This window comes from Opisthocomus hoazin, chromosome 2 (genome assembly GCF_030867145.1).
Source record: "Opisthocomus hoazin isolate bOpiHoa1 chromosome 2, bOpiHoa1.hap1, whole genome shotgun sequence".
Classification (NCBI taxonomy): domain Eukaryota; kingdom Metazoa; phylum Chordata; class Aves; order Opisthocomiformes; family Opisthocomidae; genus Opisthocomus; species Opisthocomus hoazin.
Genome location: NC_134415.1, coordinates 101,807,131 through 101,821,194, shown reverse-complemented (window position 1 = coordinate 101,821,194; position 14,064 = coordinate 101,807,131). Strand labels below are relative to the sequence as shown.

Here is a 14,064-nt window from a genome sequence, read left to right as displayed (position 1 = left end):
TTTTCTGAGGGAAAAATATACCAGGATACTTACACCAAAATTGTTCCCTGGTATGAATCAAGCATTTTTTTTTCTGTTTTGCTTCTGAATGCAGTATACATACCTATTTTCTGCCTCTCTGAAGGCTGTGCAAGGCAACCTGGTAGCCTTTGCTAAATGAGAGGCAAGACTCTGGTGCACAGCTCGGAACTTAAGCCTTTCTTAAAGGAACATGCGTAGTCTCAAGAGAAGAACACATCATGGCTGAGTTCTTTTGTACCAGCCAGTCCTTTCAGAAACAGCACTGAATTTTTATTAAAGAAATTAAACTGTTATTATACCTTCGTCTAGATTTTCACAAAGAAATAACCCTTCTTTATAGTCCTTGTACATACAGTAATATAAGGGGTAGATGCAAGTTACAATAATTGCTTCTACTAGGAGGCTCAGCTGGTTTTCTAAATGTGGGATTTTACATACAAGCTCAGGAATCTGCATCTGAGATATCACAAAGCTTTCAGCAAATTATGTTGTTTCCTAAGGTTTCTTTGTCCTTACTCCCTTTTTTTCCTCTTCTTTCTTTACTCTAATTTCAGGAAGAGCCATATGTACATGCAGTGTTTAATAACACAGAACCTTTAGTTTTTCATGAGTCTGTATTGCTCTTCACACTTATGCAAAGGACTACACCCTTTCACTACACTCTTCATGAGTAAATCTTGTCTTCCAACCAGGGAGCTGAAACAATACCTCATGACTGTTACCTCTACACACTGTCGTGTATACTAAGATGAAAAAGAAGATTCTGTGCATCTTGGCCAGGATTATTTAGGGAATAAGGAATGGGTGGAATTGGAAATTGTCCCAAATACTGGTTAAATAGCAAACCAGTAGAAAATCCAAACGGTAATTTTCTGGTTGCCAAACATGGTGACTAGCAAAATACTGGATGAAGAATCAAAGAAAAAACTTTAGCTTACAAATTATTTGTTGCCATTGTTTGTGAACTATCTGAACATCTAATATGTTTGGATACATTTGGATTACTTTGGTGACAGAAACAGACTACATTTGTCACAGAGCTTATTAAACAAGGATGCTACTCTGTCAGTAAGTCCTTATCTGTGGAAAAAGCTTAATGAATGCGCCTCATGAATTTTAATTTTATTATTCTAATCTCAAAATTCAGTGTTGACTTGAAGTCAAAAATTCTGCTTTATTCCTTAATGAATTTCTATCTTGCATAACAAGACTTTGAATCCTATGTGTATAACAAATATGCCCAAGTTTAGGTGCATAACTGAAGTCCAAGAGACAAAACACAATCATTAATGAGGCTCCAGAGGTTCAGTAGAGTTAATGAAGAATAAATACCTAGAGTAGTTTATGTTTCTTTTATCTTGGATGGTAGATCAAGATGCAGTGCAGCTTTATTACATATTTCTGTTCAGAAGTATTTTCTTCTGTAAACCATATGGAATTTGAGCCTCTTGAAACCCTCATTTTTCATTTACGCGTATTTTAGTAGACTACACCTTTAAGAACACGCCAGTTACAGATATTTCAAACTGCTTTGTTCTTCTAAGATGTCATCTCTTATGAAGCAATCTCCCATTCCCACTCCTCATCTAAACCTTCCCTGAGTTTGGTATTTTTCACCCTATCATTTCTACACATACTCAGGTTTGGCAAGATTGCATCTGCCTCTTTGATCAAATTTAGATATTCCTTGACTTGTCACTTTTCACACAGTGAAGCTGAGATACAATTGGTTCCTGTTTCCTGCAGTTAACACAATATACATCCACATTTTATGACATCTCTGCTCCTTTGTTACCCCATGTTCCCAAATGGATCACTGTTATCAATGTACGCTTGTATGTCTAGCCTTTAAGGTTAAGGAGCAAAAACGAGGCCAAAAGAGGTTACAGGAGATAAAATGTCTCTGTTGGGGAAACACAATACCTTGTGGAGCCAAGACTGGAAAATATAGAAACTATAATCCTGGTGTCCAAGAAAACAGGAAGAGATCCATCAAAATCTCATTGCAGCCTAGCCTCCCATAACTTGGCTGAGCCCTTTCATAGGGTACCTTTCCTTGATGCTATTCAATTTTAGGAAACTACTTCTGTCTTCACACTCAAGACTTATTAGTGAAGATTTGCAGTGAAATGCATACTGACTTTTATCTCTGGTTACAGTGACATCCAGGTCCTTTAAGTACTTACCGTGGATCTCTAGACACTAGCTATAGAATCATAGAATCATAGAAAGTTTTGGGTCGGAAGGGACGCCTAGATGTCATCTAGTCCAACCCCCCCACAGCGAGCAGGGACACCGCTAATTACATCAGGTTGCTCAGAGCCCTGTCCAACCTGGTCTTGAATGTTTCCAGGGATGGGGACTCCACTACTTCTCTGGGCAACCCGTTCCAGTGTTTCACCACCCTCATTGTAAAGAATTTCTTCCTTATATCCAGCCTAAACCTACCCTGTTTTAGTTTAAAACCATTACCCCTCGTCCTGTCACTGCTGTCTCTACTAAAAAGATTGTCCCCATCTTTCCTATAGGGTCCCTTCAAGTACTGAAAGGCTGCAATAAGATCTCCCCGCAGCCTTCTCTTCTCCAGGCTGAACAAGCCCAACTCTCTCAGCCTGTCCTCATAGGAGAGGTGCTCCAGCCCTCGGATCATTTTTGTAGCCCTCCTTTGGACCTGCTCCAACAGTTCCATGTCCTTCGTGTGCTGAGGGCTCCAGAGCTGAACGCAGTACTCCAGGTGAGATCTCACCAGAGCAGAGTAGAGGGGCAGAATCACCTCTCTCAGCCTGCTGGCCACTCTTCTCCTGATGCAGCCCAGGACACAGTTGGCCCTCTGGGCTGCCAGCGCACATTGCCGGCTCATGTACAGCCTTTCGTCTATCAGTACCCCCAAGTCCCTCACAGCAGAGCTGCTCTCAATCCTTTCATCCCCCAGCCTGTATTGGTACCGGGGATTACCCCGACCCAGGTGTAGGACCTTGCACTTGGCCTTGTTGAATCTCATGAGGTTCACACAGGCCCACCTCTCCAGCTTGTCCAGGTCCCTCTGGATGGCATCCCGTCCTTCTGGTGTCTCGACCGTACCACTCAGCTTGGTGTCATCTGCAAACTTGCTGAGGGTACACTCGATGTCGCTGTCCATGTCATTGATAAATACATTGAACAGCACCGGTCCCAGTATAGACCCCTGAGGGACTCCAATCGTCACTGGTCTCCATCCGGACATTGAGCCGTTGACCACTACCCTTTGGCTGCAACCATCCAACCAATTTCTTATCCACCGAACGGTCCACCCATCAAATCCATGGCTCTCCAATTTAGAGAGAAGGATGTTGTGGGGGACCGTGTCAAAGGCTTTACAAAAATCCAGATAGATGACATCCATAGGTTTTCCCTTGTCCACTCTTGTTGTTACACCATCATAGAAAGCCACTAGGTTGGTGAGGCAGGACTTGCCCTTGGTGAAGCCATGCTGGCTGTCTCGAATCACCTCCCTGGCCTCCATGTGCCTTAGCACATCTTCTAGGAGGATCTGTTCCATGATCTTCCCAGGCACAGAGGTGAGGCTGACAGGTTGGTAGTTCCCAGGGTCTTCCTTTCTACCCTTTTTGAAAAGGGGCACAATGTTTCCCTTTTTCCAGTCACTGGGAACTTCCCCTGACTGCCATGACTTTTCAAATATCATGGAGAGTGGCTTGGCAACTACGTCAGCCAGTTCCCTCAGGACTCTCGGATGCATCTCATCAGGTCCCATGGACTTCTGTATGTTTAGGTCCCTCAGGAGTTCCCAAACCTGATCTTCACTTACAGCTGGAGGGATTATACCCTCCTGGTCTCCTTCATGCCATCCATCAACTCAGGGGGGGTGAGGAGAGAGGTTGCCAGTGAAGACTGAGGCAAAAAAGTTGTTGAGTACCTCAACTTTCTCCTCATCTGCTGTTACCAGTTTGCCGGTCTCACTCATGAGTGGGGGTACGCTTTCTTTGACCATCTTTTTCCGGCTGACATACCTGTAGAAGTCCTTCTTGTTATTTTTCGCATCCCTTGCCAAGTTCAGCTCCAGCTGTGCCATGGCCTTCCTGACCCCATCCCTACACAACCAGGCAGCTTCCCTATACTCTTCCCAGGAAGCCAGTCCCTGCTTCCACTGCCTGTGCAGTTCCCTCTTCTTCCTTAGTTTGACCAGCATCTCTTGCCTCAGCCATGCCGGTCTCTTCCCTTCTCTGCCCGACTTCTTACACCTGGGGATCGAGAGCTCTTGCGCTCTGTGGAATACATCCTTAAAGACCTGCCAGCTCTGTTCTGTTCCCCTGTCCCTGAGGACCGTTTCCCAGGGAGTTCTTCTGACTATCTCCTTGAAGAGCTGGAAGTTTGCCCTCCTAAAATTTAGGGTCCTGACTATGCTATTCATTATTCCCATTTCCCTCAGTAGCATTAGTTCCACCAGCGTGTGGTCACTGCAGCCCAGGCTACCTCCGATCTTGACATCCCCAACGAGCTCACTCGCATTGGTGACCACCAGGTCTAGTATCGCATCCCCTCGGGTAGGGGTGCTTATTACCTAGCTTAAGAAGTTTTCCTCAGTGCATTCTAGGAACCTGCTGGATTGCCTACAGCTTGCCGTGTTGCTTTTCCAGCAGATGTCGGGGTGGTCAAAGTCCCCCAGTAGGACGAGAGCCTGCAAGCGCGAAGCCTCCTGGAGTTGGAGGAAGAACGCTTCGTCTATCAGCTCATCTTGATCTGGCGGCCTGTAGTAGACACCAACCACTAGGTTTCCTTTGTTGCCTCTCTCTCCGATTCTTACCCAGAAGCTTTCGACCTGCTCGTGGCTGTTCTTCAGGGACAGCTCTTCACTCTGTAGTGTTTTCTTGATGTAAAGGGCAACGCCCCCACCCCTCCTTCCTCGCCTGTCCCTTCTGAACAGCCTGTAGCCATCAAGAGCCACATTCCAGTCATGGGATTCATCCCACCAAGTTTCCGTGATGGCAATCAGGTCATAGCTTTCCAGCAGCACGACTGCTTCCAACTCCTCCTGTTTGTTTCCCATGCTGCGTGCGTTTCTATAGAGGCATTTCATCTGAGCTGTCAGCCTTGTTACCTTCATAGCAGAGCACTCCTTTTTTCCCTTGAGGTGCTTCATGGGTATTTTCTTGTTGGCACCTGATACCTCAGGCACCTCCAGCTCCCCTCGGCAAGACTTCCACATTGCTGCAGTGTCCCTCACCTGCTGCTGGGCAACGGGTTGAGGGCTCCTACTAGCCCCCCATCCCTCTAACCATTGTGTATCCTCCCCTAGCCTGTCGCTGGCAAGCTTGATAGGTTCCCCTTCCCCCTTCACCTCTAGTTTAAAGCCCTGTCAATGAGTTCCGCAAGGTTTTGGGCAAAGATCTTCTTCCCCCTTTGAGAAAGCTGGTCCCCATTTGATGCCAGCAAGCTTGGTGCTGTGTATGTCGTCCCATGGTCAAAGAACCCAAAGTTGTGGCGGTGACACCAGTCACGGAGCCATGTGTTGATAGACTGAGTCTGCCTATGTCGCTCAACGTCTCTGCCCACCACTGGAAGGAGCGATGAAAAGATAACCTGTGCTCCAGATTCCTTTACTAATCGTCCTAGGGCTTTGAATTCTTTTTTAATTGCCTTCGGGCTACTTACTGCAACTTCGTCCGCACCCACATAGAAGAGCAGTAGAGGATAATAGTCTGAGGGTCGGACCAGTCTAGGAAGTTTCCTAGCAATGTCCTTGACCCGTGCTCCCAGGAGGCAACAGACTTCCCTGAGAGGAGGGTCTGCCCGGCATATCGGACCCTCTGTTCCCCTCAGCTGGGAGTCTCCTACAACTATGACTCGTCTCTTCCTCCTTGTGGAGCTGGTAGTAATACGAGAGGGAGGCCCTTCTGATCTTTGTGCCTCCTCCGATGTGGATGGGTCAACCCCCGCACCATCCACTGCCTTGTCCTCCACCGCTAGAGCCTCATACCTATTATGCAGCGGCACCTGTGGGAATGTGGTGAGCAAGGAAAGGGTTCGCCTCCTGCCCCTATTGCAGACCCACTTCCACTCACTGTTTTCCTTTGCGTCTCTTCCTTCAGCCTGATGCGGGGAGGTTACTAGTGCCCTTTGGTCCCGGGCTTTTTTTACAGGTTGTTCCTGGGTAGACTCCTGGGTTGTCAGGGCACGGTTCCACCAGTCGATCTCCTGCTCGGTCTCCCTGATGCTCCATAGTCTATCTACCACTTCTCTTAGCTCTGCCACCAGGCAGAGTAGATAGTCCACCTGGTCGCACCTTATGCAGATATTCCCTTTGCAGTTGTCTGTCTCCAGCACTAGCTGGTGGCACTAGCTGCAGCCAGAGACCTGGACAGCTGCGTGCTTTCTAGTGACCTCAGTCTGGGGTGAGGCTTCCTTTCTGACCAGCAGAGAAGGAGCAGCCTTCTGACAGTGGGGTGCCATGGCTCAGCTTCCTTCCTGCAGATGAGTTTCTTGAGCTTGCCTCGGGGGCTGGGGGAGGGCCTCCGCTTTCCCTGCATGCCCTGCCTGCGTGAACTGCCGCGCCTCACCCTTCTGGCGCGCCACACCCTGTTTGCCCGCCCTGTTCGCCACGCTTTTGGTCACTCGCGCTCCCTAGGGTCTGCTCTTGTACTCAGGAGGGTCACGCCTCTGTCACCGCTGACTCCGCCCCCGCTGAGTCAGAGCTGCTCACTGGTTAGGAGCTAACTCCTGCCTGCTCTGAGAAGGAGGGGGCCAGGGTGCCTTCTCCCTCTCTCCGCTTTTGACTTCACGATTCTGCCGGTTTAGGAAAGGGTTCCCCGCCGCGGTTGTCGACTCTGGAGCCCTTCGCCTTGGTGGCTATCTGAATCTTGATTTTAAAAAATATAGTTTTTAGCTTTCCTTCTCCTATTTCAGTCAACAACATGGAGTTCGGAGTACTACTTAGCCAGCCCACTGTTCTCCACTGGAATCACAGAAAAGTGGTCAACTGAAATCATTGTCTGGAGGGACTCAAAAACCAGCTTCCTGCTACTTCCCTGAGCTTTTTTTCATGCTAGATTAGACACTGACAGGTGTCAAGCCTGCAGCTTTCAGCAGCATAAGCATGGCTGTATCCTAACCCCTGATCGAGAACTATAAATTATTTCTATTATCATGAGCAATAACTACCTTAAGGAATTCGTAATGAAGCTTCTCAATTAATTTAGATTTTCAAGGAGCTTTTGAAAAGATACTTTGACAAAGGCTATTTTAAAAGAGTTCAATGTCAAGGGAAGAAGGAAAGTCTTCTCCTAGTAACTGGTCAATCAATAAAGATTAGGAATAAGTAGTAGATTTTTCATAAAGAAGGAAGGTACCAGCAGAGTCCCTCAGGTACCTGTGTTTAGACATATGATATTAAACACATTCTTAACTGATTTGGTTAAGGGGTAAATAGTGAGGCAAAAAATCACCAAATGGTACAAAATGAATTACAGGACTCAGCACTGGAACTGATAAGGACAAGTTGTAGAATGGTTTTACGATACAGAATATTTGCACGATAGCGGGGCAAATAAAATTCATCCTTCATAAATTCCAATTCATGCCTACCGATGTGAAGGGAAACAAACCATAAGCTGACAAACATAATATTAGATTTCAAATGACCATGAGGAAGGTGATCCTGGGTGTAGATCTTATGGAAAGTTCTCTGGCAACTTCTTTTCAATGTTCAGAAGCGATCAAAACAGAAAATAGTACAGCGAGAACTATTACAAAAACAGTAAAGGATCAAATGGAAATAAGGTACTGTGATTCTACCCCAAAGGAACACAGTAAAATTGGAAACTGAGTACAACTGGGGATTTGGAATGCTTCCACATGGGGAGGGATTAAATAAACTAAGATCATTCAGTATGGAAAATAAATAAATATGAAGAAATTGGAGAGAAGTATGTAGAAACTGTGAAAGGCATAAAGAAAGAGAATAGGGAATAACTATTCACTGTTTTCATAACACAAAGACAAGGTGGAACAAAATGAAATTACCAGGCAACTGGTTTAGAACAAATAACAGGAACTATTCTTCATGTGACACATAATTAAATTATAGCACTCATTGCCATAGGATGTTGTGGATGCCAAAACTATAAATGGCATCAAAAAGCAATTAGACAAAATTAATGGAAGGATTCATGGAAGACTTCCATCCTGAAAGTCCCCGAGTCTCAGATTGCTGAAAGTTATAAGCATATAACCACGGGAAAAATCATTCTATGCTTGCCTTGTTTTATTGTCTTTCCCAAAGTATCTACTAGTAGCCGTTGTCAGAGACAGATCAGTGAGCTAGACAGATGTTTTTCCTGATTTAACATAGTTGTTCTTATACTTTGACACAAGAATTCAACTGCTCTCTTGTTGGAAGTATGAACTTCACCCCTTTTCTAAAGTGAGCATATTTTAAAACAAAGGTCATGGCTGGACTTTTTATCAGTGGTTGGATAACAGTTGCAAGATAGTGATGAAATTACTGGCTTGATGCTGTCCCAGATCTCGAAATTAGTAGAAGCTCTTGTCATTTGATGGCTGTTTTATATGATAGAATTGATGGAGTCAGTTTGATTCCCAGAGATGAGATGATTGCATCCTAAAGCCATATTCACAATCAAAACTGCAAATGAAAAGGACCTTGGTTCAATATACTGCAGCTCTCTTCATTAGCAAGGCACATTGATTGGGATACATCACAACGCTTGCACTGACAACCATTCATTGTGTGCAAGGCCTTAGGAGGTGCTTCTGTAAACCCTCAGTAATGTAATTGGAGAGTAAACTTCTGAAAATTATTGACACTACCCAGGCTTATTCCCTACACCTACAGTTTTTCAGCACTGAGGCACTTGTCTAATTTTAAGTGGTCTAGGGAATGATAATTTCAGACCATTTCTCCTTTCAGAATCCATGGAACAGCTGCTATTTCTACAACAGCATGTGACAAGACAGGTGATAGCGTAGGGAGTTGTCAATAGAGCCCATGTTAGTGGACTTCATTACTTTCAGAGATGAGGCTGAACTGTAGTTATGCCTATTAATTTAATATGTGTTTTCCTAATGGGTAAGGAGGCATTGTGCTATTGAATAGCCAAGGAAAAGTGGTAGGGTAGGTAGGAAAAGGAAAAAGCAGACACAGAGATCCTTTCACTTTTTTATTTCTAATGCTTTAGTTTATACGATGCTCCCTGAACACGGTGGAGGATTTTGAAACAATTGAAAACTAATAATTAGTCCAGAAAAGACAATACTACCGAAGTTTCATGCTGCTAATAAGCAATATCCTTTATTTTTTTTAAGCTGTGTAGATTTTTTTTCATTTTTCTACATGTTTTGCATAGGAGTGTATTTCCTCCTTGACTACTACGACGAATTTAAATACTGTAATCATTATTCTGTGGAATATACTTTTTTTTCATCAGTGCTATTAAATAAGCCAGGCAGATTACTGGACATGTGGACTCTGAGGCATATCGTGCTCTGTAGAAACAATCAATCATTAGCAATCCAGATAGGACAGATGATACACCAGATACAGGCAAGCAACGGATTTTAGAGCCCTGCTACAGAAAGACGTCGACCAAGTTCAAATGGCTACAACACTGACAAAGCCATAACTATGAAGTTCCTTGAGAACGGAACAAACAAGCCTGTTTTCTAACAGTTTAATAGGGTTTAGTTGCTAAATGTATTAAGAATGGACAATCTCTCGATAGCTGCAAAATTCTAGACGGTGTGAGATGTGACTACAAGCTTTCTTGCAGTTTACTTCAGTCAAATTACCACACAACGTCATTGGAATTCAGGCACCGGATAGTTGTAAATCTGCCAACAATGTCAAATCTTTATTTACTGCTGAAATGAGCCTATGAAATCTGAGGTCAAGATGAATAGGCAGCAGTGGGAAGATGGTAGAAACTGCTTGCGCAGACATGGCACTGGGGTTATGTTTCACAGTGGTCAGCATCTGAAAGACACCAGCAAGCAACTAATTGTCTGTAAATTACTGTATTTACCAGTTCAGCAGGGCTAATTCTAACCTAATGATATCTAAATTCAATATGCCTACTACACAATCAGACAGATGATAAATTGATTCTTTTTAAATTATAACTTTCTCACTACAAAAGCAAACAAATAAATGAGAGAAAATAATGGTTTAATTTGCTCTTTCAAAGCTAAATTAATCATTTGTACTGTTTACACGTTGATGGACTACTGAGCTGTAGATTCACTCAAATGCCACCTAACAATACTGCACCCAAACTGAAAAGGACTGATTTAGCTAGAATCTTGTGATCAGCTTTCACTCCGGGTGTCTATAACATGTCTCTCTCATGACACAGTTGCTAACTCTGCACTAAGTGGCAAAACCAGCATGCCCCTAAACATTGTTATTATATTTGCTTAATTTGCTTCTTTTTCTGTTTTTGGTTTTACTTGTGACTTAGAGCTGAAGTACATCTGCAAAAGGGGTCAATTCTGTTCCGCATATTTTTGGGAGGCTGATACAGCTATGAAATAGGAAATAATTTGTTTATATCCTATTTCTCATTCTCTGCCTAAGGGTAGAAACACATCACTTTTTATCACATTCCTGCCTTGAACCTTCCCCATTGCTCTGAAATAAGCTGATTTGTTAGTCTAGTTTTTTAATGTTGCTGTGTTTTCTCTACCTTCAGAGGCACACAAATAAACCGTTTGATCCTGTGAATACCATGGAAGTGTTTCTGCTTGTTCTTTTGCTGTGCTTTATTGTCTTTGTCATGTGATACTTGCTAATTCAAACTCTTTCCAACCATGTTTCTTTCCCAACCCCAAGCAAAAGCGTAACACAACCACCTTTCCTCCCATTTTTTTCCTGTTGGTTTATTAGCACTGAGGTGTTCCCAATCACAATCTGTTGGTAACAGATCTTGTTAGAACTTATGAGACATAAAATACCTGATTGCCATGGCAGGTCTACACTATACATTTTGTTAAACTGCTAATAAATACATTTTGATAAATCTAACCATACCTTCTGAGTAGCTGGTAAATGCAGTAAGATATAGCTTCATGTTCATGTCTTTCAGATGCTGATACCTCATCCAGAACAGCTTCCTTCTAAACAAGTTCTTTGCTTAGGCACAACTGGATCAGCCAAACCACAACTGTTCCCTGACAGTATCATAAACTGAATAGCATAAACTCTGAGATATGGGGCTGGTCCAGTGGAAGTATACACTTCCAGTAATTACTTTTATCTGTGTCCCCTGTGAGATATTAAAGCCATATTCAGAATAGTCATCCAGTGCTCTCAACCTTGATGCCCTGAGCACAGAGGAGAATTAAATGGATGTTTGAAGCTGTTACTGACTTTAGCTGTTTGCCTCACTCCTACTCTGAAGGACCACCATGGACACCTGAGGGACATCAAGAAAGGAAGGGCATTTTAAGGATCTGCAGGAAACCCTACCAGATCTTCCAAATTATGAGAAGACGGCTCTGTGCTTCCTGGAGGTGAAGACCTTGTTTCTGGATCTGTTAATGACTTTTCTGAACAGTGCACAAGCATATCCTAACGTGTAAGGCCATTTGCTACAGTGGAAACCAAGGAAAAATATCTTCAGTGTCCACAGGGGACTCTACAGCTAGCCCAGGTGTGCAGTACTGTTGGTCGTCTTCTATGAGTATGTATGTGTATCTGAATGTGTATGCTTTGGCTTGTAACTGTTTTCCATTTTATGGTCACACATCTGGGTTCTGGGTGTTCTGCGAACAGGGACATCTTACGGGTTGGATTTACACCCATTCTGCTTCTGGAGACATAGTTACAGCATTATAGCTATGAAGCTTAGCCCAGAATCCTACCCCAGGCTCCATTTTATCTCTGGAGCTGTGGCCTGTCTGTACAAAGCCCACATATACCCCACATATCAATATCCCGGTCACATTACAGCCACTGAATGACTGATTTCACAGACTGAACACAGTCTCTCCTTCACGGTCAGGCACTAAGCTCTTTACTACAACTCTTCACTCTCTTCCACGTGACTTATCACCTCTGGAGGTTTCTCTCCCCAAGCAGAATCAGATATTGTCCAGGGAAGGAACAATAACCCCCTCCTTGCAGAAGGATATCCAGCAGACACAAACATACTGCAAATCATCTCATGGTATGCACACTTTGCAAAACTTTGCTGTTCCAGTGACCCACAGATGATAATATTTCTTGCTTGGGTGCTTGTCTTTCCTCGCAGTACCACATTCTGAAACATTACTAGATGTATGTATCCACTCTTCTCTTGGCTTGAGCAAACGGGCATTTTCATACCCTTGCCTGAAACAGACAAATTGCCCCCCCCTTGCTGCACTAGGGTTGACCATGGTCTTAGGTATTCCAGAATGTGAAGGAGAAATACACTCCTGAGCTCACAGCAGAGCATGGCAGGAAATGAAACCAATTCTCCGAGACTTAACACAGGCTCAAGTAAAGAATTGCTAACAGCTACTCGTCTTCCTTATCTTGTGATACACAGGAATGTCACTGTCCTCATCTGAAACTCCTGCATCTGTTCACAATCCTTATAGCACAAGTATCTGCTAAGGTTCATTTTTCTCTTTAGGAGCTCAGAAATTGAGCGGAATGAGGACAGGACCAACAGAGGTGGTGATGACGTCAGCAGGTCCCAGTCAGCCAGTCAGTCTCGACTGCACAATTTCCGCACTGTAAGTGTCCCCCTGAGCTCAGCAGTGACTCAGTGGCTGGGCACACATCAACGCTCACATGCTTGAAACAGAAATATCATCACCTGCAAAAACCCTTCCAGCGCAGTGTTTATGCTCTCACTCCAGCCCGGATGGGAAGTCAAATAGAAGCACTGGCTACATCTGGCAGAGTCAGCTTCCAGCACAGCTGCCTCCTGGGGCAGCAGCTGAGGTCTGAAGCAAAAAGCAGGTAGAAAAGCACCGGACGTGGCAGATTTGTGGAAAGTAAAGGAACAGTTAGACACAAGACAAGCCAAAAGATCACATAATACACACAAGAAAAACTGACACCAAAGAATAATATATGATTTTTCCAGTGCAGGCAGTGACTATTCATGATCTGACCTTGCAAGTACATGTTGAATTGGCCCTAATCTGCTCTACCAGATAATCTGGCTCTGCACAGCTATAGCATAACCGCTTTTACCATTAGACTTCATAACTACATCTAAAATCAAGAAAATGCTATGTTCTCAAACCTGCAACTTTTATAAAATCATGTTAAAATTCCACCAGGTACAAAATGAAGACTGTCTTGTTTTAACAGAACACCCTAGATTAGTTTTTGTTGAGACATATTTATTGAAAAGTATAACATGAGAAGGAGCTTTTGCTTTTATATCTCTTTTAAAACACCAGCTTGGGAGTTTTTTCAAAGATTAAGAAACTGTGTGTACATACATATACACATGCACGTACACACACTACTCTATACATATTGTAATGTCCTGATGTTATGGGAATTCCAGCATCCTGTAATTGTGACATTTACTTACCCATGATACTAACAAACGATAGTAAGCAGGCCTGGAAAGGTTCTCAGAAGGTCATTTAGTCTCTCTCCTGCAGTGCAGGATCAGGTTTGTCACACTTGACAAAGTCTGTCTGTTCTGTCCTTAAAAGCTTTCAGTGATGGATATGCCTTGGTCCCCATAAAAAAAAAAAAAAAAAAAAAAATTTCAGTACTAAGGTTGGAATTAAAACACTATATTTAAAAATCTTCAAGAAAGATTACAGTCTTTTTTTCCCCTTTTGTTTATGCTTTGTTACAACAAAGTTCAGCACATTGTTTTAGTATGATTTGAGGATTTAACACACTGAACAACATTCCTTATCAAAACAAATAGCATTGAATAAAAAAGATGGGTATTGTTGATTACAATGACATAGAATTCCACTAGCCTAAATCCCACTAGAAAGAAAAAGTCAGAAAGACTCTCATTTACCTAATGAGAAATGCATTTACTACAGTTTTTCAGATCTTTCAGATATCTA

The 14,064-nt window shown here is 43.4% G+C and overlaps 1 protein-coding gene across 1 annotated transcript in view; it reads right to left on the bottom strand.

Annotated features, from left to right (window-relative positions):
- LGSN (lengsin, lens protein with glutamine synthetase domain) overlaps window positions 1–10,006 on the bottom strand; it is a 72,881-nt gene extending 62,875 nt beyond the window's left edge. Inside the window, exon 1 of the mRNA XM_075410608.1 lies at window positions 9,893–10,006. Coding sequence (XP_075266723.1) covers window positions 9,893–10,006 — 114 coding nt within the window. The remainder of the gene's footprint in view (window positions 1–9,892) is intronic.
- Window positions 10,007–14,064: the final 4,058 nt, after the last annotated feature.